General features: G+C 34.7%; 1 protein-coding gene across 1 annotated transcript; it reads left to right on the forward strand.

The window, feature by feature from the left end:
- The first annotated feature begins 15,129 nt into the window (after positions 1-15,129).
- Positions 15,130-17,703, forward strand: LOC127864726 (uncharacterized). The gene is made up of 3 exons (XM_052404611.1): positions 15,130-17,115; positions 17,282-17,343; positions 17,631-17,703. The coding sequence occupies exon 1, from the start codon at positions 15,287-15,289 to the stop codon at positions 16,430-16,432; it is 1,146 nt and encodes a 381-aa protein (XP_052260571.1). The 5' UTR covers positions 15,130-15,286; the 3' UTR covers positions 16,433-17,115; positions 17,282-17,343; positions 17,631-17,703.
- The last annotated feature ends 9,968 nt before the right edge of the window (positions 17,704-27,671 follow it).

Genomic DNA, 27,671 nt, shown 5'->3' on the forward strand with positions numbered 1-27,671 from the left:
CAAACCATTGTTTGATTCTAGTATTAATTAGACCCAAAGTTAAAATGCGATCCCAATAGTTTTTTGGTATTTAGTAAATGTTACTTTGACCTTGATCCGACTTAAACTGCAAACAACTAAATTTTCTACGTTGCATTATTGTTTGATTTTGTTGGATTATTGGCTGTTGTCAACAGCATATCAACAATATGCCTGTCATATCATTAAGTTAACCAACTCAAAGTATCCTGGAATAGCTGGTTTACCAGGACCAAGTGCTTATTATACCAAACAGTTAAACTAATGTCAGTAAGTTGAGTAACAGACAACTGCACTACTTCATTCAGAGGAAGGGTGAGAATGGCTGTAAAAAGGATAAAGCTAACACACAATTTGTGTCCAATACCTCCATCCAAGCTAAAGTTAACCTTTTTATGTTCCCCCAAAATTTATTTTGGGGGGAGCATATAGTCGCCCCTTCGTCTGTCCGTCCGTGTGTCCGTCCGTGCACAATTTTTGTCCGGGCTATTTCTCAGCAACTAATGACCGGAATTCAATGAAACTTTATGAGAAGCTTCACTACCAATAGGAGATGTGTATATTATCAGCGGGTTCTGGTCGGATGATTTTTCACAGAGTTATGGCCCTTTGAAATTTTCCATTAACTGTACATATAGTGCAATTCTTGTCCGGGCTATTTCTCAGCAACTAATGACCAGAATTCAATGAAACTTAATGGGAAGCTTCACTACCAAGAGGACATGTGCATTTTATCAGCGGGTTCTGGTCGGATGATTTTTCACAGACTTATGGCCCTTTGAAATTTTCCATTAACTATACATATAGTGCAATTCCTGTCCGGGCTATTTCTCAGCAACTAATGACCGGAATTCAATGAAACTTTATGGGAAGCTTCATTACCAAGAGGAGATGTGCATATTATCAGGGGGTTCTGGTCGGATGATTTTTCACAGAGGCATGGCCCTTTGAAATTTTCCATTAATTGTACATATAGTGCAATTCTTGTCCGGACTATTTCTCAGCAACTAATGACCGAAATTCAATGAAACTTTATGGGAAGCTTCACTGCCAAGAGGAGATGTGCATATTATCAGCGGGTTCTGGCCGAATGATTTTTCACAGAGTTATGGCCCTTTGAAATTTTCCATTAACTGTACATATCGTGCAATTTTTGTCCGGGCTATTTCTCAGCAACTAATGACGGAATTCAATGAAACTTTATGGGAAGCTTCACTACCAAGAAGAGATGTGCATATTATCAGCGGGTTCTGGCTGGATGATTTTTCACAGAGTTATGGCCTTTTGAAATTTTCTATAAAAAAAAAATTGTCCCCCCAACTACTGTGCCCTCAAGACGTTTCCTTTTATCTGAATATATAGTGCAATATTGTGACAAAAAAAACCTTTGGGGAGCATCACCCGTCTCCGACGGTTTCTTGTTTATTTTTAGTGACACATTTGGGCTCTGTATGCAATCCCTATCTTGGCCTCAATGCAAGGTCATCAATTGAGTCTAGACAAACTTAAGGTATTGACCAGATACGCCCTACCCGCATTTAATAATCTCATTTTTTATCTTCTTTGAAAACCTGGTCATAAATTTAAATAAAATTCCTACCACTGTTTCATTATGTTAAATACCTAGCAAAAAAAACCCAAGACAAAATGTACCTTTGCAGGCAGAAATGATGACGGCATCAAGCACAGGCTTTATGTCATGCTTGTTCCCCGCCAGAACCCCTCGGATTTATGGCTGTTTAAAAATAAATGAAAGCACTTCATTCCACTTAACTAAAAAATATATTTTAAGACAGAAGTTGATCTAAATCAAAATCTGTGAACATTGCTAATCAAACTTTAAATTGAAGCATTTGTCGAAGTTATGTATGCTTTATGATGATACAATCAATGTTTATTTCTCGAAAAGACTAATAAAAAAGACTTATATGAAAAAAACTTTTACTTTAATACCTTACATACCCGGAACTAAGTTTCACCATCAGGTAAAAGGCAGCACTGCAAAACTTGCGCATTCCAAATCTTTTTATTGTCGTTGGATAATGTTCCATCAGTTGAACCATCTGGAAAATTATAATCATTTATGTTTTTTAACTTGCCTGCTAATGCAAAAAAAATGAGGGTCAAAGGAAAATATTGAGCTTACCAGTACCAAAGACCCAAAGTTAAACTCAATTGATTTGTGCAGTTTGTCACTTGTGTTCAGAAGATTTCATTATAGCAATACAAGGAAGAATTACCTTGGTGTCTATGTTTTTGTATGTAAAGGAACCATTTCCTAACTTGGCGTATTACCATTAAAACAAATGTTGTTGTTTTTTTAAGATTAGCAACAGTGCTATTATTTGAAAAAAATGTTCAAAACAAGTTTCATAAAGATTTGACATTAAATATTTCCACAACAGTGTTTACATGGTAAATGTTTGAGGCACAATGGATAAAAGGCAATCACAAAAGCTTACAATAAGAACAACCTTGTGTTCAGGTGATCTAAAAGCCTCCTTAAAAGATCTTATATATACATACATAGACTGACATCATATAGCTCACCATGATCATTTAGTGCTAAGGTGACTTAAAAAAAAAGTTCTGCTCAATAACTTGAGTTTGGATGGCGATACTGCATATATCATTTGTATGCAGATTCATTGCTTACATACAGACCTAGCATAGGAATTCATTAGGGGACCAGTCGTTTCAAGGTCAAGGTCATTGTTACAAAAACTAGGAAACTATGATTTATGCATTATAAGTTGAATATGCACAACCAAAGTTTCAATTTTAAACAAATTTACAAACAAAGCCAAATACTGTCAACATATTAAATACATATTTTGATGAAAGAAAAAGCAAATTTTAACATACCTCTGGTAATAATAATTCTTTCCTCATAGTCTTCTGCGCCCCATTTCATGGAACATTTTGATTCTCGCTTGAAAACTTTGAATGTCAAGTCTCTGAGATTTTGTTGCACACTTAAAAGTGTACTATCCTTTTCAAAGTAGACTAAACCACCTTTTTAAAGTAGACTCAACCAAACATCTTTAAAACCATATATATTACAACACTTTAATAATGTTATGTCTTAATTTCTTAATTGTTCCTATTTATAATGGTATTTTTATTTTTTGTCACAAAATTTGTTATGTTAAAGCACTGGCATTCAAATGAATATTTTCATAAAACGAGAGCCAAGTAAAGTAAATGTGCTGAAATAGGAGTAAATTTATCACACCTGACGCTGGTGTTTGGGTAAACTTGGGTAATTGGATCTCTCTCTATCTTGGATATCATTGAAAATGTCACTGCTGACAAACAGCAGACAAAATGTCCTAGCAATTTTCAGTATTTGGGGACAATTTATCCAGCAATTAGCAAAGAATAAAAACTTTGTAAAAAAATTAAACCTTATTTCACTCCATTGTAGATTTTTCTTGAAGCCTGTTGGATTAAATTGTAACTTTCTATGTTCTTTATGGTATGAACAATAGGTACTGCTGTTTGTTTTTTTTGCTAATAATATGCTGTATTTTTTGGTCATTTTAACTATTGTATGAATTGAACATACTGTTAGTTTTCGGTGAATAGAGAAATGTTTCCTGCAATAAACAATAAGAAACTGAAATCAGAAGTCTGTTTCTTAAATTTTACAAGTCCCATTTTGAAATGTTGAATTCAATTTTTTCTAAGTCCAACATTCTGCCTCATTTTTCTACCAAGTACAGAAATTCTGCCTGGCTAAAATGCAAAGTGCTAAAAATCTGTCTTGTAAAAATTATAAGTGTTAAAATTCTGTCTTGTGTAATAATCTTTACAGATAAAATTCTGCTTCATTGTAATTCTGCTTAGAAAATCTGTACAAATTGCAAGGTATATTCTGTGTCTGTGTCCTCTTTGTACAGAAAAAATGAATTCTGTCTTGATTCTGGGCAGATTTTTTACAGACTCTATACAGAATTTGCATAGAATTTTCGTACAGGATATATATATGTATATATATATAAGAAACACCCACTTATTATGATTTGATAAGGGAAATTAAATTCAATTAGTAATAACAATGTGCTATTACACTATCACAGTTTTATGATATTATTTAATTTTGCAAGATTATTTCTAATATTGTTAAATTTAACAGTTTTTTATGAAATGTAAGTTTATATTGTTGTAAAAAAACTTAAGTGTCTACTAAAATGTAAAATAAAATCCACATTTTAATTTAATGTATATGTAAAAATAGAACATGATCCGTTTGATATGGGAATAACTTATTGTGTTTTTCATAACATTATTGATATGCTCAAATTTGAATAAAGACTTTAAAACTGCATTTGAAGTACAGACCATGGTTTATTTCAGAAAAGAAAGTTAAGTTATAAAGTTACTGTTTGTATATTGTTCTTTGTACATTTTTGGTGTAGAATCTGTTCACTATGTCTTCTATATTATGAAATTTCTTTAATATGTATTATCAAAATCCGAACTTAACAAAAGTACTTATGACATGTGGATGTATGTATAGATGTCCTGTTAGAAATAAGATTGAAACTGACCATGTGAAGTGTTGTAAAGATGATTTAAACACAAAAAACCTGTTTTTTATCGTTGTTTCTATGGTAACCATGGGGTAACCATGGCAACAGATCAATCAAATGTGTATACGGTATGATTATTGTCAAACAAAATGTGTGACCAGTTAACATGGCAAAGTGTGTATTAATTGGACAGTTAAAACCAATGTAACATGTAATGCAAGTGAAGTAGGTCAATTTAGCATTATCAGGCCTTTTTTGGTGTAGAATCTGTTCACTATGTCTTCTATATTATGAAATGTCTTTAATATGTATTATCAATATCCGAACTTAACATAATTACGAATGATATGTGGATGTATATATAGATGTCCTGTTAGAAATCAGTTTGAAACTGACCATATGAAGTGTTAAAAAGATGATTTAAACACAAAAAACCTGTTTTTTATTGTAACAGGTCTATAAAATTAGTGTTTTGTAACCAATTTCTTGTATGTAAGGTGGTGTATCGGTTGTGACTAGTTAGACACGCAGAAGTTCCGGTTTATAATACTTGGTTTTACGTTTTGAGATTGACGGTTCAAATATCAATTGGAATCTTGCATGTTTTATGACATCTTTGTGCCAGGTATGGTGATCTTTGTTTAAAGGTATCTGTCCCTGTGTATTTCCTCCATTTATGGCCCAACTCGCTTCTATTTTCTTCTTTCCTTTTTGATAAAACTCTTGGGCTGTCAATAACTTTTACATTGGTTGTTGCACATCACTTTCACCTTGAAATATTAATATTACAGCAGTCACAGTGCTAACCTCCCCCAAGGCTGAGAGAGACCAGGTCGAGAGTAGCTTATACTCCGTAAGTAAGATGTGCAGTTTGTCAAAGTAACGATGTATAGACGAGTTAATTGTTATTGTTTACATTCGGGATTTTCCGCGCATGCGCACTGACTGGTTGGCAAAAACACTGGTTACAGTAACGTAAAACATGTATAAAGGGCTTTTGTTTAGTCAATAAATTGATAATAAATACGAAATAAACATTAAAACTCTTTAAAAAAAGTGCAAATATAGCATATTTAGTACCAAATAAATGTATATTCACAAATAAAATTTTCTCTTCATAAAAATACGAAGTAGTTATTAGCATAGAGTAAACGTGATCGGAAGACTTAATACTGACAATTCCACAAAACAAAACAATAAATTAGCCGTATTCTTTCTGATAATAAGACTTGAATAAATTATATTTAAACACTAATAAAACATATTTTAATTGTATTATAATTTTAAGTGGTGTGGATAGTGTTTTATTTCATCAGCGATCAATAGAGTCAGAGGTGCATTTAATCAATTATAAAAAAAGCCCTAAAAAGCGGAATACAGTACTATTTTTAAATATTGTGGTAATTTTCTTTTACATTGAATGAATTTACGTTTCGTTTACATTGAATGAATATAAATTCAATTTACCATACAAACGGAAAAACCCTGCATATTAATTACCCAAATGTAACTGTCTTTGCATGTCTATTGAAATCTCTATTAGTAATAAGGAGTGATAAAAATATAGCATTTTATGATAGATGCATATATTTAATTTATCTAACGGCCCCTTTTGTGACTGCTTATGTTCATGATCGTGTTTCGGACCCTGCAGTAATGTACAATCTTTACACATAATAGCGGAGTTAACTTTTGCCGGTACCCGTTAAATACCTAGGAGAAGTGCCCCCCCGGAGAACTGCCCCCCCAAAGATTTTTCACTGGGCGGAGAACTGCCCCCTCACTGTTTTTGTATAGGGCGGAGAACTGCCCCCCTGCTGATTAATAAGGGGCGGAGAACTGCCCCCCTGTCAGAATTGATGACCCGGAGAAGTGCCCCCTAATTAAAGAAATAGCGGTGATATATAAAGCGAGTATTATAATGACAACAACGCCAGTAACTTTCTTGCTATTATGTATGGAAATTGAGTGAAATTTCAAAAGTAATATAAAGTTGTACAAGTAATAAAAGTTATAAAACGGCATAAAATACCTACCTCGGCATGGACGTCGTCACGTCGCCAACTTTATAATCACGTGATTTTCGTCAATGTGAACAAAGAAAAACAAATAACTTTTTGCTAATAAAAAGTTTTCGCGGCTGAATTATTTTATATTTTCCCCGTAATAAAAACAAACAATTAGCATGCAATTTAATCCATCCTTATGCCAGCTGAAAACAATAATTTATTTGTTTGTTTTCGCCAATTACGGATTTGGACGGTTCAATATAATAAACCCGTATGCGGCTTTATTCAAAGCTAACAAGTTCTTAACAATTAAGGTCGGTCCGGTCTACCAATTAAAAGATTAAAAGATCGCGGTACTTATCGTTAACGGTAACAAGTTCTCTGCCTGCCTTATTAGCTGCTAATTAAAGCAACTGTTACCGATTTTGTTTGTTTGGCATGTCGACATGATCTGCTCAAAATGCAAACTGCGGACGACTCGACGGTCTGGCGATGCTACCGACGGATAAGGTGCTAGAAGACATGAATTAACTAAACAACATAAATAAATTGCTTATAAATTCAACTTCACTTCACTTTTTTCTTCAAGTCAGCTAAATTATTGCCTTTGCCTTGCCTATTAATTTACTTTTTTATATGTCAATTAACTTTTTTCCATGGGTCAATACTATCTTTATAATGTAAATTAATTCCGATGTAACTTTTCCTCCATAAGTACCGAGTTGCACGTCTATATTTAGTTGCAACACATTGCCAGTATTAACACGCACGCGTTTCCTGTGTGGATCTCGACTATGTTTCGCGCTCTTATTAAAACACGACTTTTACAAGGCATTCATGTATAGTGAGTGGTGCAGATGCGTACCAAGGGCCTTAAACAGTATTATCACATGCCTCTAGACAATTTGTGTTATTCAGTTCGATAAATGGTTATATACTTGTACTGAAATTAAATTGTTACCGGATAAAATGTGTACGGCGATAACGTAAAATTACCCGTAAGTATTGTTTTCACTACGTAACTAATAACTAATATGACACCGGGGGGCAGTTCTCCGCCCCTACAGATTTGATGGGAGGGCAGATATCCGCCTACTGAATTCTGACAGGGGGGCAGTTGTCCGCCCCTACCGATTTGATGGGGGGGCACCTCTCCGCCACCTTTAAAATAAGGGGGCAGTTCTCCGGGGGGCAGTTCTCCGGGGGGGCACTTCTCCGGATACCTAATTGCATAGCAGTTAAATTGCACAATATTTAAATGTATAGTTATTAAACAATGTATTATTAAGTTTAACTGGCTAATAAATATATACACTCGTTCCCGTTAATACATTTCCGACAAATGTCTTCATTTTTGTTAAAATATTTCATAAATAATTAACTTATCAGTATTTTTAGCTTTAAAATGTGGCTTAAATGATTGCTCAATATGCCAAGAGATGACATAGAGGTATCGTGACTTATGTTTACTGACCAGACACTCGTCTGCAACATGTGGTTTATGCAGGGGTCCAAGTGTAGGTCCCTGGGTTTATGACACCATGTTTTCTTTGTAATTGTCTGGACAGTATCCGATCATAACGAGATAATCGGTTTGTGATAACAAAGGTGCAATTATACACCGGGATATAAATGCTGCAACAAAGAGTGCCAAAATTAGTGTGAACAATAAAATAAAACAATTACATTAAATAAAAGAATTTATTGAATGTGTAAGAAGGTAAGTTTTTCCAGACACATAAAGGTTCAAATCAGTTACCCTATGTCGCGTACATACAATTGACCTATTCGTTGTTTGTTTTTATCCTTATTTGTTTTCGTTCATTAAATTTAATTCATTCTAAAAGAATTTCATTTTCTGAGAAGTTTTTAACTAAAAATGGTCGCGATGAAGTGCCAAGTAGAGAGATTTTTTGTTTAACCACATACCGAGCTCTTAGATTGTGTTCCACTCCCGAGTTCGTTGTCAGTAAAAACAAATAATAATAAAAACAATAAAATCGTTCCAAAGATGCATTTCCTTGCATGCTAATGTTTTATTCAGACATAATTAGTAAAATTATATTCGATATTGTGCATGATTATCATTAAAAACGAAGATTTCGTCAACCTTCTCTATATGCGCTTATATAAATTGCACCTCTTTTGCCAACCAGTGGGCGGAGTCTAAACTTTGCAGGTGCGTGTGACGTCACGCGTTAACTCGTCTATAAACACTATTGTTATTGTCACTGTGTTGTTTTCAGGATACCTATGTTTTAAGATAATTAATGTTATCTTAATATGCCATTTGTATGTTAATATGTTGATTGGAACCACCACACAGCATACCATTATGTTTTAAAGATGAATATGAGTTTGATGTGTATGTATAATTATTGAGTATGGTTACCACGGTAACCATCTATAATTTGTAACCTTATTATTAAATATGCATATTGATAATTTGTATATTTTCAGGACGGTCAGTTACAGATCAGTTTCAACGCTCGTATATTTATTATAAATCCACTCAATAAACTTGTAACTGTCAGTGCCTTTGTTGGGATTCTGCCCCCACATTTTGGAGCTGCCAGTGTTACAAATGGAGCCCCCAGTGAGGATTGTCAAGTGACAGGAGTGGACCAGCGGAGCATTTGAACAGATGTTCGTATTGATACTTAAAAAGGTACCAAAACATTAAAGGGGCCTTTTCACAGATTTTGGCATTTTTTAACTTATTCATTAAATGCTTTATATCGATAAATGTAAACATTGGATCGTAAAAGCTCCAGTAAAAAATCAAGAATAAAATTTAAAAAAGGAAAAGAATATTGCCCGGACCAGGTTTCGAACCAGTGACCCCTGGAGTCCTGCCAGAGTCCTGAAGTAAAAACGCTTTAGCCTACTGAGCTATTCCGCCGAGTACATATACATGAAGTATTTTATACCTTATATAAGCAATCTTCGTAGTTTCACAAAATTTAAGGACAAAAACAGAACTCTCCAAATTATTCAATCGTTTCGCGTTGCAACGCTTTATAATTTTTAGGTTTTAAAATCGTCAAAAGATGCATATAATGGCTATATTAGACCATGGTAAATGTTCAGTATTACTGTTTCCTCACAAATATCATAACTAAAACGAAAATTTGCGAATCTGAAACAACTTTTTTCAATTTTGTCAATTTACCAAAGCGTGAAAAGATCCCTTTAAGTGATCACATTAATACATAATAAATATTGCGCATTGTGCCGGCATACAACATAGAACTTCAGGAGGACTACACCCAGTGACACACATCAGGATTGAGGAACTGTGTTTTGAACAGTAAAGTACTGTGTGGTGGAAAAAAAAATCTGTTGTGTATGGTAGTGAGTGATTGTATTAAACAATGTATAAGGGTTTTCACTAGAATTGCATTCGGTATTTCAAGAATGTCAAGCATTCTTATTACCATTGAGTGTGCAATATATATCTATTGAAAACTCTTCGAAAAAAATAAATTTAAACATGTATATATAATTACAGTTGTTGTACAGTAAATGTGAGAGAATTATTTTTTGTGTGGTAGAAAAAAAAGAAAAGTTTTAATACACATTTTAACTAAGTGACTGGATTAATGGTGATTAACATGCATGAAATATGTAAATATATTTAACTGTAACATTTTATCGTTCACCCTGCACTAGTATTGTATGTGGACAGCCCATATCTCTTCTTACTGTGGACCAACAATCCCCATCCCACCCTTGAGATCGTTTATGGTTGGTGATTTATGTTGTTTCATGGATTGATTCTTTCTGGGTTGGTTTTTACTTGCTCAAGGAGACTACAGTTGAACTGGTGAATAGTTGGAAGATTTGAAGTAGTTTAGTACATGATAAATTTAAGTAACAAAGTGTTAATACTGTTAAATAGATGTATGCCTAACAAGATTACTTTGCAGAACCAGTATGCTTCAGCATGCAGTATATACAGGCTGTGACAGTATTCGGGTTCCAGTCTAACCAGTTTGCAGCGAGGTACATTTGTTACTGTCAACAAAAATAAATTGAGCCCCTCTGATAATTAAGTTATTAGAGGAGTTTTGTTGTGATCAGTCTGTTGTCTGCCCTCTGATAATTAAGTTATTAAGAGTTTTGTTGTGATCAGTCTTTTGTCTGCACAATATTGTTACTTACAATTTTAATAGGTGCATAATTATTCAGTGCTAGGTTAAACACTTGAATGTGAATGAATGACTACTTGCTATTAAAGTATCTGGTGTAAAACCGAACTTGTTTTAATACACATGGATTAAGTAGTCGATAGGTAGTTGTACTGCGTTAAACTAGTTTAGTGGGCCCATCATAGTGTTAAGTGTAGTGTGTAACTATAGATTAGTTTAGTATATAGTACTTTGTGTAATAGACATGTTCGGTTATTAATTGAAAGCAAGAGAAAGTGTGAAATAGTTTTATTTTTTAAGAATATATTTTAAATATTAAGCATGGCTCAAGTAAGCCAAGATGAAATTGCCTTATTAGAGGTTTTAAAGAAAATGAAGTTAGAGAAGCCTGATGAATTAGAAAATGTGTTGTCACAGAAACTTAGTAAGGTGGAAGAAGTTGTTAAAGACAAAGATCCACTAAGATTTCCAAGAATCTCATTGTTTTACGGAGAAACAGGAAAAGGTGAGGTCTCGTACAGAGCATGGAAATATGAAGTAAACTGTCTTCTGAGAGAGAAAGCATATTCCAATGCAAGCATGTTACTAGGCATCAGACGCTCACTTCGAGGGGAAGCGGCAGATATGGTCATGAGATTAGGGGAAGAAGCAAAAATACAAGATATTCTTGATTTGTTTCAAAGTACTTTTGGCAATATAGAGACTCCTGAGTCAATTCTTAAGAAATTTCATGCCTGTGAACAAGGTGAGAATGAGCCTGTGGTCAATTATGCTAATAGAGTAGAGGAACTGTTTTCCTGAGCTGTAGAATTGGGAGCTCTTCATAGAACTCAGCATATTTTACTTAAAAGTGTATTCTATGAGGGTCTGAATGTTGAAATGAAAATCGCATCTGCTTTCAAATTTGAAACAACCTCTGACTACAACAAATTTAAAGCAGAAATAAGGAAATTAGAGTCTGAATTGCAGAGTAAAAAGCCCAAATCCAAACAATGTCAGGCGGCAACCGCACATGTCAAACCAGAAAAGTCAGAATTAGGTGAAATTAAGACTTTACTTGAAAACATGAATAGCACAATTAAAGTATTGGAGAAAGAAAGAGAACAGTACCAGATAAATGCAGTACAGAATCAACAAGGAAATGACTACAGACAACAACAACAAGGAAATGACTATATACAACAACAACAAGGAAATGAATATGCAGGTAATACAGGTATATATGCTAGGGGGATGAACCAAGGGTTTCGCTTAACAGGAAACAGAGGACCTAGACATTTCCGTGGTGTAAGAGGAAGATTTCAAGAGAGACGACCATACAGAGGACATGGCAGAGGAAACAACAGCTATAGACCAAGAAGACCATTAGGCAGTAATACTTTCAGGCCCAACATACAATGTTTCCAATGCAATGAATTTGGACATTTTGCCAGTAACTGTCCTTTAAACGAGTAAGTGTCTCTATGGCGGGTCAGGATAGTGACATGAAAAACCAAGCTGACCCCAAATTAGTTGGAGAAGCTTTAGTAGTAAGTATTTTAGTAAATGGAATCGCGACCACAGCATTGTGTGATACAGGGTCATGTGTGTGTACCTGTTCAGAACAGTTCTATAATGATCATTTGCAAAATATAGAATTGAAACCTCTCAGTAAAATACTAAAAATTGAATGTGCTGATGGCAATGTTTTACCTTATAAAGGCTATATTGAAAGTTCATTGAAAGCCTGTGGAATACCTGAAAATCAAGAACAGAAATGTTTATTGCTGGTGGTACCGAATACACAATATAATAACACCACACCAATACTTCTAGGAACAAACATTTTAACAGAATTACTTAGTGAGTGTAAGGGTAAGTTTGGAGAAAAATTCTTACAAAATTCAAAATTACATGTTCCTTGGTATTTGGCATTCAGATGTATGGTTTTAAGGGAAAAGATGCTAAAAAAGAATGATTTTAGATTGGCTATTTTACGCTCAGTCGAAACCAGCAATATAATGGTAAGACCAAATCAGTTTGTTTATATCAGATGTATCACAGATAGGGAGTTGAGTTACCAACCTACAAGTGCATTGGTACAGGAAACCGGTGAGTCACAATTGCCCAAATGTGCAGAGATTACCACAGCCATAGTACAATACACTGGAAAGAAACAGGAAATAGTTGTAAATGTAAGCAATACTACAAACAACGTCTTACAAATTTCTCCCAAACCAATTGTAGGTGAACTTCAACTGGTCACACTTGAACGTGAGAATGAAGAGGATACAAACAGGACACCACAGGATGTTTTAGACCAAGTAAATATTGATCCTGATCTAACTAGTGAGCAACATGTCAAACTAATGGAATTACTTGAACTTCACAAAGATGTATTTTCCACATCAGAAACAGATATTGGAAAATGTGATATAATGAAACACAGGATTGACCTAACAGATGAGACTCCATTCAAGGAAAGATACAGAAGAATCCCACCGGCCATGATTGATGAAGTAAGAAAACATTTGGAAGATCTTGTAGCCAGCGGAGTAATTAGAAAATCTATGTCACCCTGGGCATCAGCAGTAGTCATATGTAGGAAACACTCAGGTGCTATAAGGATGTGCGTAGATTATAGAAAATTAAATGCACGTTCAATCAAGGATTCTTATGCCATCCCCAGAATAGATGATATTCTAGATTGTTTGCATGGTTCTAAGTACTTCTCTACCTTAGATATGAAGTCTGGGTACCACCAAATTGAAATTGAAGAAAAACACAAAGAAAGGACTGCTTTCACTGTAGGCCCTTTAGGTTTTTGGGAGTTTAATAAATTGCCGTTTGGATGCACAAATTCACCCGCAACATATCAGAGGATAATGGAAGAAATTTTGGGTGACCTTAATATGAAAATATGCATTATATATTTGGATGACGTGATAATATTCAGCTCCACGTATGAAGAACATTTGCAGCGCTTAAATTTCATTATTTCGCATTTGAAAGCAGCAGGAATAAAGCTATCACCTAACAAATGTCAATTTTTAAAGAAAAAAGTTAAATTTTTGGGTCACTATGTTAGTGAAGAGGGCATTGAAACAGATCCTGAGAAATGTGAAAAAGTAAAAAATTATCCTAGACCAACTAATCCAGATCAGTTAAGATCATTTTTAGCACTAGCTGGTTATTACAGGAAATTTATTAAAGGATTCAGTTCCATAACAAAACCATTATCAGATCTTTTACCCCCAACAAGTGAAAAGAAAGGAAAAATAAAGAACAAGATAGAATGGAATTGGGAAGAAATCCATGAAAAAACATTCAGCAAAGTGAAAGAATTTCTTTCTTCTCCACCAATATTAGGGTATCCAATTTTTGATTCCCCATTTGAATTGCATACCGACGCTTCTGGATCAGGACTTGGTGCAGTTCTTTACCAGGAACAAAATGGCAAGAAAAGAGTCATCGCATATGCTAGTCGTAGCCTTAACAAATCGGAAAGAAACTATTCAGCTTACAAATTAGAATTTCTAGCTTTGAAATGGGCAATAACAGAAAAATTCAGTGACTATCTAATAGGACAAAAATTTAAAGTGTACACAGATAATAATCCTCTTACTCATATTTTAACTACAGCAAAGCTCGAAGCAACTGGACAGCGATGGGTGTCGGCCCTTAGTGACTACAACTTTGACATAATTTATCGCCCTGGAAACAAGAACACAGATGCAGACATTATGTCTAGATACCCGTTACAACAGGACAATACAAAAAACTTTGAAACAATAGAAAATATAAGTATAAAAGCCATATGTAATTCAATACAAACAATACCATACATAGAAATCTTACCCTGCAGCACATTGAATATTTTAGATGTTATGGAAGAAACAGGGGAAAAAATGGCACAGGTCGAGTTACGGGAATTGAGAAATAGTCAAAGAAATGACCCTATTGTTGGTGTCTGGTTGAGGGCTTGCCTTGATAAACAGTTTCCAAAGAAATCTGTTCTAACGAACACACAACACCAAACAATGTCAAGACATTTTAAACAATTTAAAATTATTCGTGGACTTTTGTACCGGGAAATGACTGAAAATGGAACACATGTGAAACAGCTTGTTTTACCAAGTATTTACAAGAAAGATGTTCTTCAGGGATTACACGACCAGGTTGGCCATCCTGGAAAAGAAAGAACTATTTCACTGATACACGATAGATTTTATTGGCCAAGTTACACCAAAGACTGTGCTGAATGGGTAGAAAATTGCCCAAGATGTATACGAAGGAAGTCTTCTACCAATATAAAGGCACCTTTGGTGAATATTCAGTCATCTTACCCATTAGAATTAGTTTGTACAGATTTTCTAAAAATTGATGAATGCAAAGGAGGAATTAGCAATATTCTTATAATCACTACCATTTTACAAAATATGCAATTGCAGTCCCTACAAAAAATCAGACCGCGAAGACCACCGCGGAAGCCATTTTAAACAATTTTATTTTTAATTTTGGAGTTCCAACCAGATTATTATCTGACCAAGGTACAAACTTCGAGTCTGAAGTAATTCATGAATTGTGCAAACTCATGGAAATTTCTAAAGTAAGAACTACGGTTTACCACCCTCAATGCAATGGAAGTGCAGAAAGATTCAATAGAACATTGATTAACATGCTGGGAACTCTTGAACCAGAAAAGAAACAAAATTGGAAGAAATTTGTGCCATCTTTAGTATACTCATACAATTGCATAAGACATGAGTCAACAGGATACTCACCATTTGAGTTAATGTTTGGTAGAACACCAAAGTTACCGGTTGATTCTATGTTCCACATTGACAATGATGATTTGGTGTCGAATGAGTATGTTAAAGACTTAAAGTCAAGACTAGAAACATGCTGGAAAATTGCAGATCAAACATTGAACAAGTCCAGATCAAAACAAAAAAGTAATTATGATCGGAAGGCAAAAGCAGTCACTATAGATGTTGGTGACAAAGTATTAGTAAAAGTCCTTGCATTTTCGAAACCACATAAATTAGCTGATAAATTTGAGGAAGATATTTTTGAAGTCATAAGTCAACCAAATAAGGACATTCCTGTCTACGTTGTGAAAAGTACCAGTGGTAATGAAAAAACCTTACACCGCAATCACCTTTTACTATTAAAGGAAGAAGAAAAGCAAGATGCAGCAGAGGAAGCAGTGGCAAAGAAACCTGTTCCAAAACCTAGAAATAAAGTGAAATCCAAGGATGATTCTATTGTAGATGTAAAACGAAAAGATAAGGGTGATCATGATTATAGAAAATCTGAAAGTTTAGAGAACTTCAGGCGTGAAGAATCGAGTGAATCGGATTTCGACAACTATTATGTAGTAAAAAAGAATACAGACAGACCGGCCGGTCAACAAAGCAAAGATAAAAGAGCAACTACGTCATCTTCTGTGTCTACAGAAATGGAGGAAGTAGTACAAGAAGGAACTGATGCTGATGGACAAGAAGGGGAACAAGAAGTTAATTTAGTTAAGGAAAACCCAGTAGAAGACCAAATAGAAGCTGCATCTAATCTAGGCCCATCTATGGAAACTAGACGTTCAACAAGAACAAGAAAGAAACCAGTTTGGTTTCAGTCTTACCATGTGGGACAGCAACAGGATATGACCAGATTGCTAGAAATGCAATTACAAAGTACTAATAGTAATGCTGAATTGTTAAGAGCATTGCTCAAACAATGATAATTGTTTTATTGATTTTAAACTTTGTATGATATATGGATTGGTGAGCGATACATGAGTATTTGTAAAGTAATTTTGTATACTTATACTTTCCAATTTATTGCAGGAGCAATTATCAAGAGAGGGGAGAGCAACATAACCTGATAATTGTATTTTTTATTTGTTTTTAAAATATTTTTTAAGTGAATTTATATGTTGTTTTTAATGAATTTTGCGTTTGTCTTTATTGCAGATAAGCTTGCACTTTGGACATAAACCAGAGACAGTAAATACTGTAAATACTAGACATTATTATGAGGAAATGTTGTATATAATCATAATAATAACAATTCAATACCAGTGACATGGTTAGAGTAGTAAGTAATTAATTACTTACTAGAAGTAAAAAATTTTTACTGTTATAAGTAGAAGTACTACCAGTTTGGTATCGGTGTTGTTTATGTGCTTAATATTAGTGAGCATAGGTTCAAGTCGTGACGACTTGATTTTCGGAGAGGGGGAGAATGTAACAGGTCTATAAAATTAGTGTTTTGTAACCAATTTCTTGTATGTAAGGTGGTGTATCGGTTGTGACTAGTTAGACACGCAGAAGTTCCGGTTTATAATACTTGGTTTTACGTTTTGAGATTGACGGTTCAAATATCAATTGGAATCTTGCATGTTTTATGACATCTTTGTGCCAGGTATGGTGATCTTTGTTTAAAGGTATCTGTCCCTGTGTATTTCCTGCATTTATGGCCCAACTCGCTTCTATTTTCTTCTTTCCTTTTTGATAAAACTATTGGGCTGTCAATAACTTTTACATTGGTTGTTGCACATCACTTTCACCTTGAAATATTAATATTACAGCAGTCACAGTGCTAACCTCCCCCAAGGCTGAGAGAGACCAGGTCGAGAGAAGCTTATACTCCGTAAGTAAGATGTGCAGTTTGTCAAAGTAACGATGTATAAACACTATTGTTATTGTCACTGTGTTGTTTTCAGGATACCTATGTTTTAAGATAATTAATGTTATCTTAATATGCCATTTGTATGTTAATATGTTGATTGGAACCACCACACAGCATACCATTATGTTTTAAAGATGAATATGAGTTTGATGTGTATGTATAATTATTGAGTATGGTTACCACGGTAACCATCTTTAATTTGTAACCTTATTATTAAATATGCATATTGATAATTTGTATATTTTCAGGACGGTCAGTTACAGATCAGTTTCAACGCTCGTATATTTATTATAAATCCACTCAATAAACTTGTAACTGTCAGTGCCTTTGTTGGGATTCTGCCCCCACATTTTGGAGCTGCCAGTGTTACATTATCGTTGTTTCTATGGTAACCATGGCAACAGATCGATCAAATGTGTACACGGTATGATTATCGTCAAACAAAATGTGTGACGAGTTCACATGGCAAATTGTGTATTAATTGGACACTTAAAACCAATGTAACATGTAATGCAAGTGAAGTAGGTCAATTTAGCATTATCAGGCCTAAACAAGTCAGCAATGGGATATATAACCTCATAAAACAATTCAGCACAAGAAGGGTTATGAGCCTTTTTCGAATGGCGGTCGCAGATTGAAACCTGAAAACTGACCTAAATTTAAAGCCAAGGCCACAGGGGTTAAAATTGTATGTGCATGGAAAGGTGATGTCCAGATACACATGCATACCACATATGAAAGCAATATCTGAAGGGACACAGAAGTTGTGAGCCTTTTTCGAAAAGTGTGACGCCGAAGATGTCGACGACGCAATTAACACATATATGTCCCCTGACCATAGTCAGGCAACACAAAAACCTAAGTAACAAGTCTTTGCAGAATATAACACGTTATAAGTAGTCGTTTGGCTATTTAAATGTTTCAAAGCATAAGATCCCTCAGGGATGTGGAATGTGGCATATCCAGGATCATAATTGACTAGTTACAGTACAGCTAAGGCGGAAAAAACATTATCCGCGGCTACGCCATGGCAAGATTATTAGTACGCGGCGGCCGAATCGTGTGTTCACGCGGCGAATCCCCGCGGCACTCGGCATCGTTCTGCGCAACGACGCGGCGGATCAAGTGAATACATATACATTTGTACATCTACATGTTCATTTGTGTAGCATAGAAACCTAGATTTACGCCACTTTCATAGTTATTAGTTTCATGTTATAAAATGATATCATGTGCATCTTACAGTTTATAGGTGCAAATGCCTATCTCAACCGTTGTTTATTGTTTGTGTTTTCACTTATTATATTTCTTAATGCAGCATCAACATACTAAAACAATATCCCGGAAAGAGGAAAATAATGCATTTGAATATCAACCGTACTTTGACAACTGACGACAGAAATTATTCGATTTACGATGTAAATCTAGGTTACGTGCAGATTCGTTCATACGACACAAAGACACTATTTTGTTTTACAGATCCATTTTTATTAGAGGACTGGATGAGTCGTGTAAAATATTGACTATAATAAAGTAACTACATTTCAACAAACTTTTTTGACCTGTTTATTCTTTTCAGCTCAATTCAACAGTTAAATGTGCCCATAATATTACTTTTATAAGCGGATATGATTTTTATATGATGCTTTACAGAATATTTATATAATATCACGTCTTTAAATATATCGATATTTATTCTAAATAAAGCCTTTAATTAGATATTTGCAAAATATAATGGTTACCGCTTCTATATACACACGATGTAGGGTTTATGTGTTTGAATGTACATGTACATGTAGTGACATATTTTTATTTCCGTTTCAGTGTAAGGCTGTTTTATTTAAGCAGTGTTACAAGGACAGCGTAAGTCGGAAGTAATTTATAACGTGTGTGGTAACAGCTTCTAAACACGATGTAGAGTTACCGGTAATTTGTTATTAACATATTTGTATTTCATTTTCAGTGTTTGGCTGTTTTATTCAAGCAGTGTTACAAGGACAACGTAAGCGGAAGTAAATGGCAAAACTCTTTATTACAAATAACTTTTGTTATTTGATTGCATAAATCCTAAACGCACAAACAATATCACAACAAACACTGTAGAAAATATACCAAGTTTATAATTCGCAGTAAATCCAAATACGCAGTAGTAAACAAAATCAACTGCATAATATGAACTGAATGAAACAAGCTTATATACGCATTTTCAAACAATAGTGATAATGAGCTGATAATTGACACAATAACAATTAAGTCTTTATAATTGATTAGGCTTTAAACTGCTAATTGACTCTGCTCAAATATAATAGCAAAAACAACATGCAATTATAAATCCACCCATCTTCTTGAGCCTTGACCACTCGTAGATGCGAAAACAGCTCCCTGGTCGCCTTGATGTCTCGATATGAAAGGAAAAACAATCGTACATACCGGTAATTACGTGACCTTGTTAATGTGTGAAATACATTCTTTACAGGCAGGAAACTTACTTACTTGCCAGGCACACTAAATATGCTTATATGATAATACCTGTTGTCGTAAAAATAAAACCAAAAACAAATACCGGTATGTTTGTTGATCATTTAAAGTTTTCTAATGGTCATCTAACAGTTAATAGGTGTCTATTGCAACCGTTATTTATTGTTTTTGTTTTTACTTAAGATACACTTATATTTGTGAATGCAGCATCAACATACTAAAACAAAATTCAGGAAAGAGAAAGTAATGCATTTGTATATCAACCGTACTTTCGTTTTTCCCACTTTCGTTTTTCCCAACTAATTACGACAGAAAGTATCCGATTTACGATGTGAATTTAGTTTTAGTGCAGATTCGTTCAAACGACACAAAGACACTATTTTGTTTTATGGATCATTTCGGCTTAGAAGAATGTCCAGTCCTAAAAAATATCTAATTTTATAAACAGCCGGTAGCAAGATGAGTTGCAGCTAATTGTCAGTAACCACATTTTCACTAACTCTTTTGACCTGTTTATTCTTTTCAGTTCAATTCAACAGTGAAAAATGCCCATAATATCACTTCAATATAAAATAATAATGAAACGGTGCAGTTAAAGCGGGTATATACGATTTTTTTATGTGTTTAATTGTAATATATTGATAAAATATGTTACAATAACACAAAATAGGCAAGAAAAATTATACATTAAAGTCGAATTTCAAAAAATGCAGCAAAGACAAATTAGCGCCCCGAGCCGATTGTGACGTACATATTTTCCTACAATAACGAAGCATTCGTCTTTGTATTAGAATTGGAGTTAGTGTTCGTGTTAAACGTTAACATTAAACTAAGTTAAGATTCACATCGTACATTTATGGTATACATGCTGGCGAATTCGGCTGTACAGCCGTTTTCAATTTCAGAATTAAATATCTGGCTTATTTTGCATTTTTCGACACATGTTCTTCTTAACTTTTATTTTAATTTATATTGAAATATATATATAATAAGTTTTTTACACATTTTATATAAATTCATAAATATTTGACAAAATCGTATATACCCGCTTTAATAGACGCACACAAAGTAACTTAAACTACTTAAGCCGATTCTAAAAATGACAAAGATAAATTATTATTGAAACTGAATTAATACATGCCCTTGATTATCGTGTTTTGTTTTGATGACTTAGATTTTTGTTAAATGTTCAGGATTACAACAATTTGTTTATAAACGGGAATGCACTCACTAAAAACACAACAGCACGCTTTTTTTTATTAACTATGTTATCTATTTTATTTTGAATCCACGCACATTAAATATTATGATTTGACATATTATTATAAATGTTCTTTTATTTTTTTTTAACAACTAATCATTTAAAAAAGATCGTTTATTTTATGATACATGTACGCATCCACTCGGCGTCATGTCGCGGATCAAGGCTTGCCTCGGCATGCAGCGGCAGACAGATGCGAAGCTTCGCGGCGAAATTCGACTTGCCGCCGCATACATACGCGGCTTCAACAGCTGACGCGGCATCGACTCGTTTCGCCTTGCCGCCGCGGATCGCGAAATATGTTTGTTCCGCCTTGGCTGTACTGTACATACATAAAAGAGTTAATCTTATAATTTTAGTGTTACTTAGCCACTTAAATATGTTTTAGATGACACAGAATAATGCAATTCTGTTAAATCATCGTTATAGTAAATGGGTTCAGAATATTATCATATTATAACTAGTGATGTCATGATGATTGAATACAATCAATTCATCGTCGTAGGATAAGAAAGTCACCAATAATCAAGTCTCTACCAGAACAATCAATGCAACTGATTAAACAGCGAATAATTGGAAATACTCTGTCGGCAGTCAGTGGTTACCATCTCTGTCCATTTATTACACAGTTTAAAATACGTCCCTTTGATTATATTGTTTACATATAGCCTGTTAATTGTGATATGAATATCATTTTTCAACATTAAAAGTTATATGAAATAATGTTGTCACAATATGTTTTATTTCTTTGTCCTCTTTGTCCGCTTGATACATTCAGCTGAACATACAAAAACTATCGATGCTTATTAAGTGTTTATACATGTACATCATGAGAACCTAAACCATTAGACTCTTAACCATTCATGCTATGCTTCATTACAATTAGTTCACAAATAAGGCATTTTGCGCAGGGTGACCTTAAAGTTTTGAATACCCATGACTTAGATTTGATCTTTGTTATGATATTATCATTATAAAACTTTTGACCAAGTCATAAAGTGGTACAATTAGTTTTGTGTTACCTTTAAGCTGCTGACCAGGTTTTTGACCCCATTTGACCCAAATTTTACATTGACCTAATTATTGTGCAGAAAACTACTTTGACTTCTAAAGTGGTAAGTATGTGCTTTATATTATTTTGAATCTAACATTATTGTTAACATATAATACGGCTTTTTTCAACAAATGATACATAAATGTGTTTTAATGATGTCAACACACCAACACAATCATAAATTATGATGATTCATTAACATTATTTGAGATAAATACATTTAATACAAATATAAAACTAATAATGCAAATTTGCCATGTTACCAAGTTAACAATTCAAAAACATGTTTGGGACCTTATTTATGAAAATTGTAATACTTTTGTGGTTTTACTGTGCCGAATACAACAAGAGCACCGCCTTGCGGGTGCAGACCGCTCATCTATTTTTCTTTTTAAAGGTGAAGGGACTTATCTCAATACTTGAATGAAAAAAGATGGAGGGGTGGGGTGGAGAGGGGTGTATAGTGTGAGGGTGTGGTCATTTATTACATTATCTTCCAAAAATAAGAAATAAAAATGAAAAAAAATGAGGGGGGAAGATTCTTGGGTGGGATAGTTGGATGGTCTTTCAAAAATAAAATATTTTTAAAATACCACGGTTTTTGATGGCTGACAATCAAATATCATGGTCAACCATCAAAAACCATGATAAAATATTTTGATCGTGAAAAAAGGTGAATTATGGCGGTTCGCGGTGATTCGCGCTGATTGCCTCACAGAAAAATACATCACGCGACAATCACCATGAATCACCGAGACATCCCCCAACTTTTCTTGTCGCTCTGAATCACTGCGATTTGTTACTTTGCAGCGATCATGGTGATGCGAGAATCGCGGCAAAACACACGGGTCACGTAGTGTAATTGTAGGGCTTACAGTTAAAAATTATAACTGTATGCACATATTAATGTGTCTATATGCCTTCTCATCTGTTATTATAATGTACACATTCTATTTTGTCTATACACACTAAATGTTTTTTTCCTTCTTTATGTTTTTTGTATATGTACTTTTCAACACAAAACTACTTCATGTAATTCTGATGTTTACAAGATACTTCACTAACATATATGCTTTGTTATTGATGACTACTATAACAAATAACTTTACATGTAGATACGTGTTGGATGCATAACATGTATTTTTGTTGCTGTTTTTTATGTCTGATTGCAAAACATTATTGTAAGTATTCTAATTGTATGAAGATGCAATTGCGAAATAAAATATGTTAAACATAAAATAATAAACAAGAGGGCCATCAGGCCCTAAGGCGCTCACCTGAAAGCCAAAGGAACTAGACTATTCTGAAAAAAATGCAAGCTGATTCATGAGGATTATTTTGGACTAAAAAAGTGACTTTTAACATGTTTTTTTATATTTGACCTTGTGACCTAGTTTTTGAGCTCATATGACCCAGCTTCAATCTCTGGCAAAATTTCATTGGGACAAATGTTCTGACCAAGTTTCATGAAGATTAGCCAATAAATGTGACTAATATAGTGTCAACAAGTTTTCACTAAAGCCATATACATGTAAGGACAACTGCCCCCCCCCCCTGGCGGCCATGTTTTTCAACAAACCATAGCCATTTTCAAACTCACTCAATCTATTGTTAGAACAAATATTCAGATCAAGTTTCATAAAGATTGGATAATAAATGTGACTTCTAGAGTGTTAACAAGGTTTTGTAGTAAATAGCCATTTAAGGAAAAATGCCATGCCCCCTTGCGGCCATGTTTTTTTACTGATCTCAACCATTTTTGAACTTAGCCCAGATATTATTAGTTCAAATATTCTGACCAAGTTTCATGAGCATTGGACCACAAATGTGACTTCTAGAGTGTTAACAAGGTTTTACCATACAGTAAAGCCATATAAGGAAAACTGCCCCGCCCCATGCGGCCATGTTTTTCATTCAACTGGAACCATTTTCGAACTCGTCCAAGATATTATTGGGACACATGTTTTGACCAAGTTTCATGAAGATTGGACTAAAAATGTGACTTCTAGAGTGTTAACAAGGTTTTACTATAGCCATAATAGGAAAACTGCCACACCCCCTGGCGGCCATGTTTTTCAACCAACCGGAACAATTTTCGAACTCGTCCAAGATATTATTGGCACACATGTTCTGACAAAGTTTCATGAAGATTGGACTAAAAATGTGACTTCTAGAGTGTTAACAAGGTTTTACTATAGCCATATTAGGAAAACTGCCACGCCCCCTGGCGGCCATGTTTTTCAATCAACCGGAACCATTTTCGAACTTGTCCAATATATTATTGGGACACATGTTCTGACAAAGTTTCATGAAGATTGGACAATAAATGTGACTTCTAGAGTATTAAAAAGGTTTGCTATATATAAAACTGCCACGCCCCCTGGCGGCCATGTTTTTCAATCAACCAGAACCATTTTCGAACTCGTCCAAGATATTATTGGGACACATGTTCTGAGTAAGTTTCATGAAGATTGGACAATAAATGTGGCCTCCAGAGTGTTAACAAGGTAAATGTTGACGACGCACGACGCACGACTGACAAAAGGCGATCACAATAGCTCACCATGAGCACGTTGTGCTCAGGTGAGCTAAAAACAAGAGATGTGTTTGTCAGAAACACAATGCCCCCTACTGCGGCGCTTTGATACATGTTATTTTGTACCTATGACCTTGAAGGATGACCTTGACGTTTCACCACTCAAAATGTGCAGCTTAATGAGATACATATGCATGCCAAATATTAAGTTGCTTATTGTGAAGGGACATAGAAGTTATGAGCATTTTTCGAAACCTAAACGAAGATTTTGAAACCTAAACGCAGACCCTAAGTTAAAGATCAAGGTCATAGGGGTCAAAATTTGTGTGCATATGCAAAGGCCTTGTCCATATACACATGCATACCAAATATGAAGGCTTTATCTCAAGGGACATAGAAGTTATGAGCATTTTTCGAAACCTAAACGCAAATTTCGAAACCTAAACGCGGACCCTAAGTTCAAGGTCAAGGTCACAGGGGTATAAAAATGTGTGCGTATGGAAAGGCCTTGTCCATATACACATGTACACCAAATATGAAGGTTATATCTCAAGGGACATAGAAGTTATGAGCATTTTTCAAAACCTAAACGCAAAGTGTGATGGAAAGAGGGACACACAGACAGACAGACAGACAGACAGACAGTAAGATCACTATATGCCCCCTTTTCTTCGAAAGGGATTATTTTGGATAAAAATGAAGGATTAAGGTGTCCTTGCAATTATCCAAAGACAAACACCCTTGCATGAAACAAAGCTTGTCAACAATCATAATTGAAGCAAAACAAGGGACAAAATTGTCACAAAACCAGGTTTTCATTGTGAAAAAAAAATCTGATAAAGGGAGAAAACTCAAACTGAACTTTTGAAATGACCAAAAAAAATTAACCCCCTTTGTAAGTTTTTTTTTTTTTTAAATCTATTTTTAGTCGTGGCGACCTTGACATTGGAGATATTGACGTGATTCTTTCGTGGGACACACCGTCCCATGATGGTGAACAAATGTGCCAAATGATTTTAAAATCTCACAATGAATGACATAGTTATGGCCAGGACAAGCTCATTTATGGCCATTTTTGACCTTTGAACTCAAAGTGTGACCTTGACCTTGGAGATATCGACGTAATTATTTCGAGCGACACACCGTCCAATGATGGTGAACAAATGTGCCAAATGATTTTAAAATCTGACGATGAACGACATAGTTATGGCTCGGACAAGCTCATTTATGGCCATTTTTGGCCTTTGAACTCAAAGTGTGACCTTGACCTTGGAGATATCGACGTAATTATTTCGCGCGACACACCGTCCAATGATGGTGAACAAATGTGCCAAATGATTTTAAAATCTGACAATGAACGACATAGTTATGGCCCGGACAAGCTTATTCCGCCAGCCCGCCAGCCAGCCCGCCAGCCAGCCAGCCAGCCAGCCCGCCCGCATTCGCCAATCTAATAACCAGTTTTTTCCTTCGGAAAACCTGGTTAATAAAATATATCATTGATGGTTACTCTCAAACAGACAGACACAAAACTATGAATAGACATGAATGGAAATACAACATAAGGCAATGCCAGGAGCATGGATATTGACAACTATAATTAAAAAGAAAATGGCCTGAGTGAAAAATTTAAATACAACATGAAGTAAATGTCAAGATGAAAATAAAGATGGATAAATTTGGTGTGACAAGAATGTAAACCTTCTGACTGAGTTCAAGTCCCAAAGTTGGTCAATGTCATAGTCAAGATGAGGCAGGTGATTTTCATGCATTGAGAGTGTTCATAACATACATGTAAGTATTTAAGCATTGCAGGAAGCTTAAATGATGGAATTCATGAAATTTAGCTAACCCTTTCCCATTCTAAGAATTAGCAAATGGTTATGCACAAACAGCATAAAACCAGAACAGCCTGTGAGTAACTGCGATTAAGAGGATTTTATGCTGGTTGCTGCTAATCAGTATCTAAGGGCTGGAAATGAGGGCGTTAAAACTTGCATCTAGTTAGGTATATAAGGTATTTAATTTTATATTGTTTTCTAAGGGACTACAAATGTGTCAACATATGTATATCAGTGGTAAAGGGTTAAAAAAGAGATTTTACTCTGGAGACTGAGCTAAATGTAGGTCAGTTTCAACAGCATCATGAGGTAAGGTTAATGTGTGTGTGTTGATAGTGTTCAATGACAACATCTATGTATGTATGAAATTTTTGTAGGAAACATTATTGATAGTATATGGGATGTGTCAGTTTGTGTTTACTGTGTAGAGATGGAAGGATGTGTCAATCAAAATGTACCTCCTACATCAGTTAACGCCGGGGCATACACAATATTTTCGGATTGGGTCTACACTTAAATATATCAATGTTAGTACTAGACAAAAGTTGCTGTTACCATTGAGATCAACGGAAATAACCACTGGTGAAGAGCATCAAGCAGATCTGGTAAACTGAAGGGCATACTTACATGTTGACTGTGGAGGATAGATAGTGAAGTATTGCTATTAAGTTCATCCTAGTTCATGCATACAACTACAACCAAATTAAACACGATAAAGACTAAACCACTTTACAGTCATATCAGATAGTTGCTTACAATTGTCATATGTATTCATCGCTCCTGGGGGCCGTTTCATAAACGATCGTACTACAATTTTAACTTACGAGAGAATTGTTTAATCTTAATAAGTAGACGAACTAGATCGTTATGCTCGTCAAATATATACAGCCCTTGAGATGCCAATGTAATTAATTAATTACTGAAAATTTATAATCATATCATATGGAATTTAGCAATGATGTATCTTCGAAAAATGTATCCTATCGTAAATGTGTACTACGATGTTTATTGAAACGGTCCCCCGATTCATACAAACATTTCAAATTTTGACCGGAAAACACTAGTTGGACTGTCATGCTTGCAAGAAAAGCCTAGTAAGGCCAACACTTTTTTATGTAC

This window comes from Dreissena polymorpha, chromosome 1 (genome assembly GCF_020536995.1).
Source record: "Dreissena polymorpha isolate Duluth1 chromosome 1, UMN_Dpol_1.0, whole genome shotgun sequence".
In the NCBI taxonomy this organism is placed as follows: Eukaryota; Metazoa; Mollusca; class Bivalvia; order Myida; family Dreissenidae; genus Dreissena; species Dreissena polymorpha.

Bases quoted from the DNA above. Each gene is read 5' to 3' on its own strand.
- LOC127864726 (XM_052404611.1), top strand. From the start codon at position 15,287: ATGGAAATTTCTAAAGTAAGAACTACGGTTTACCACCCTCAATGCAAT.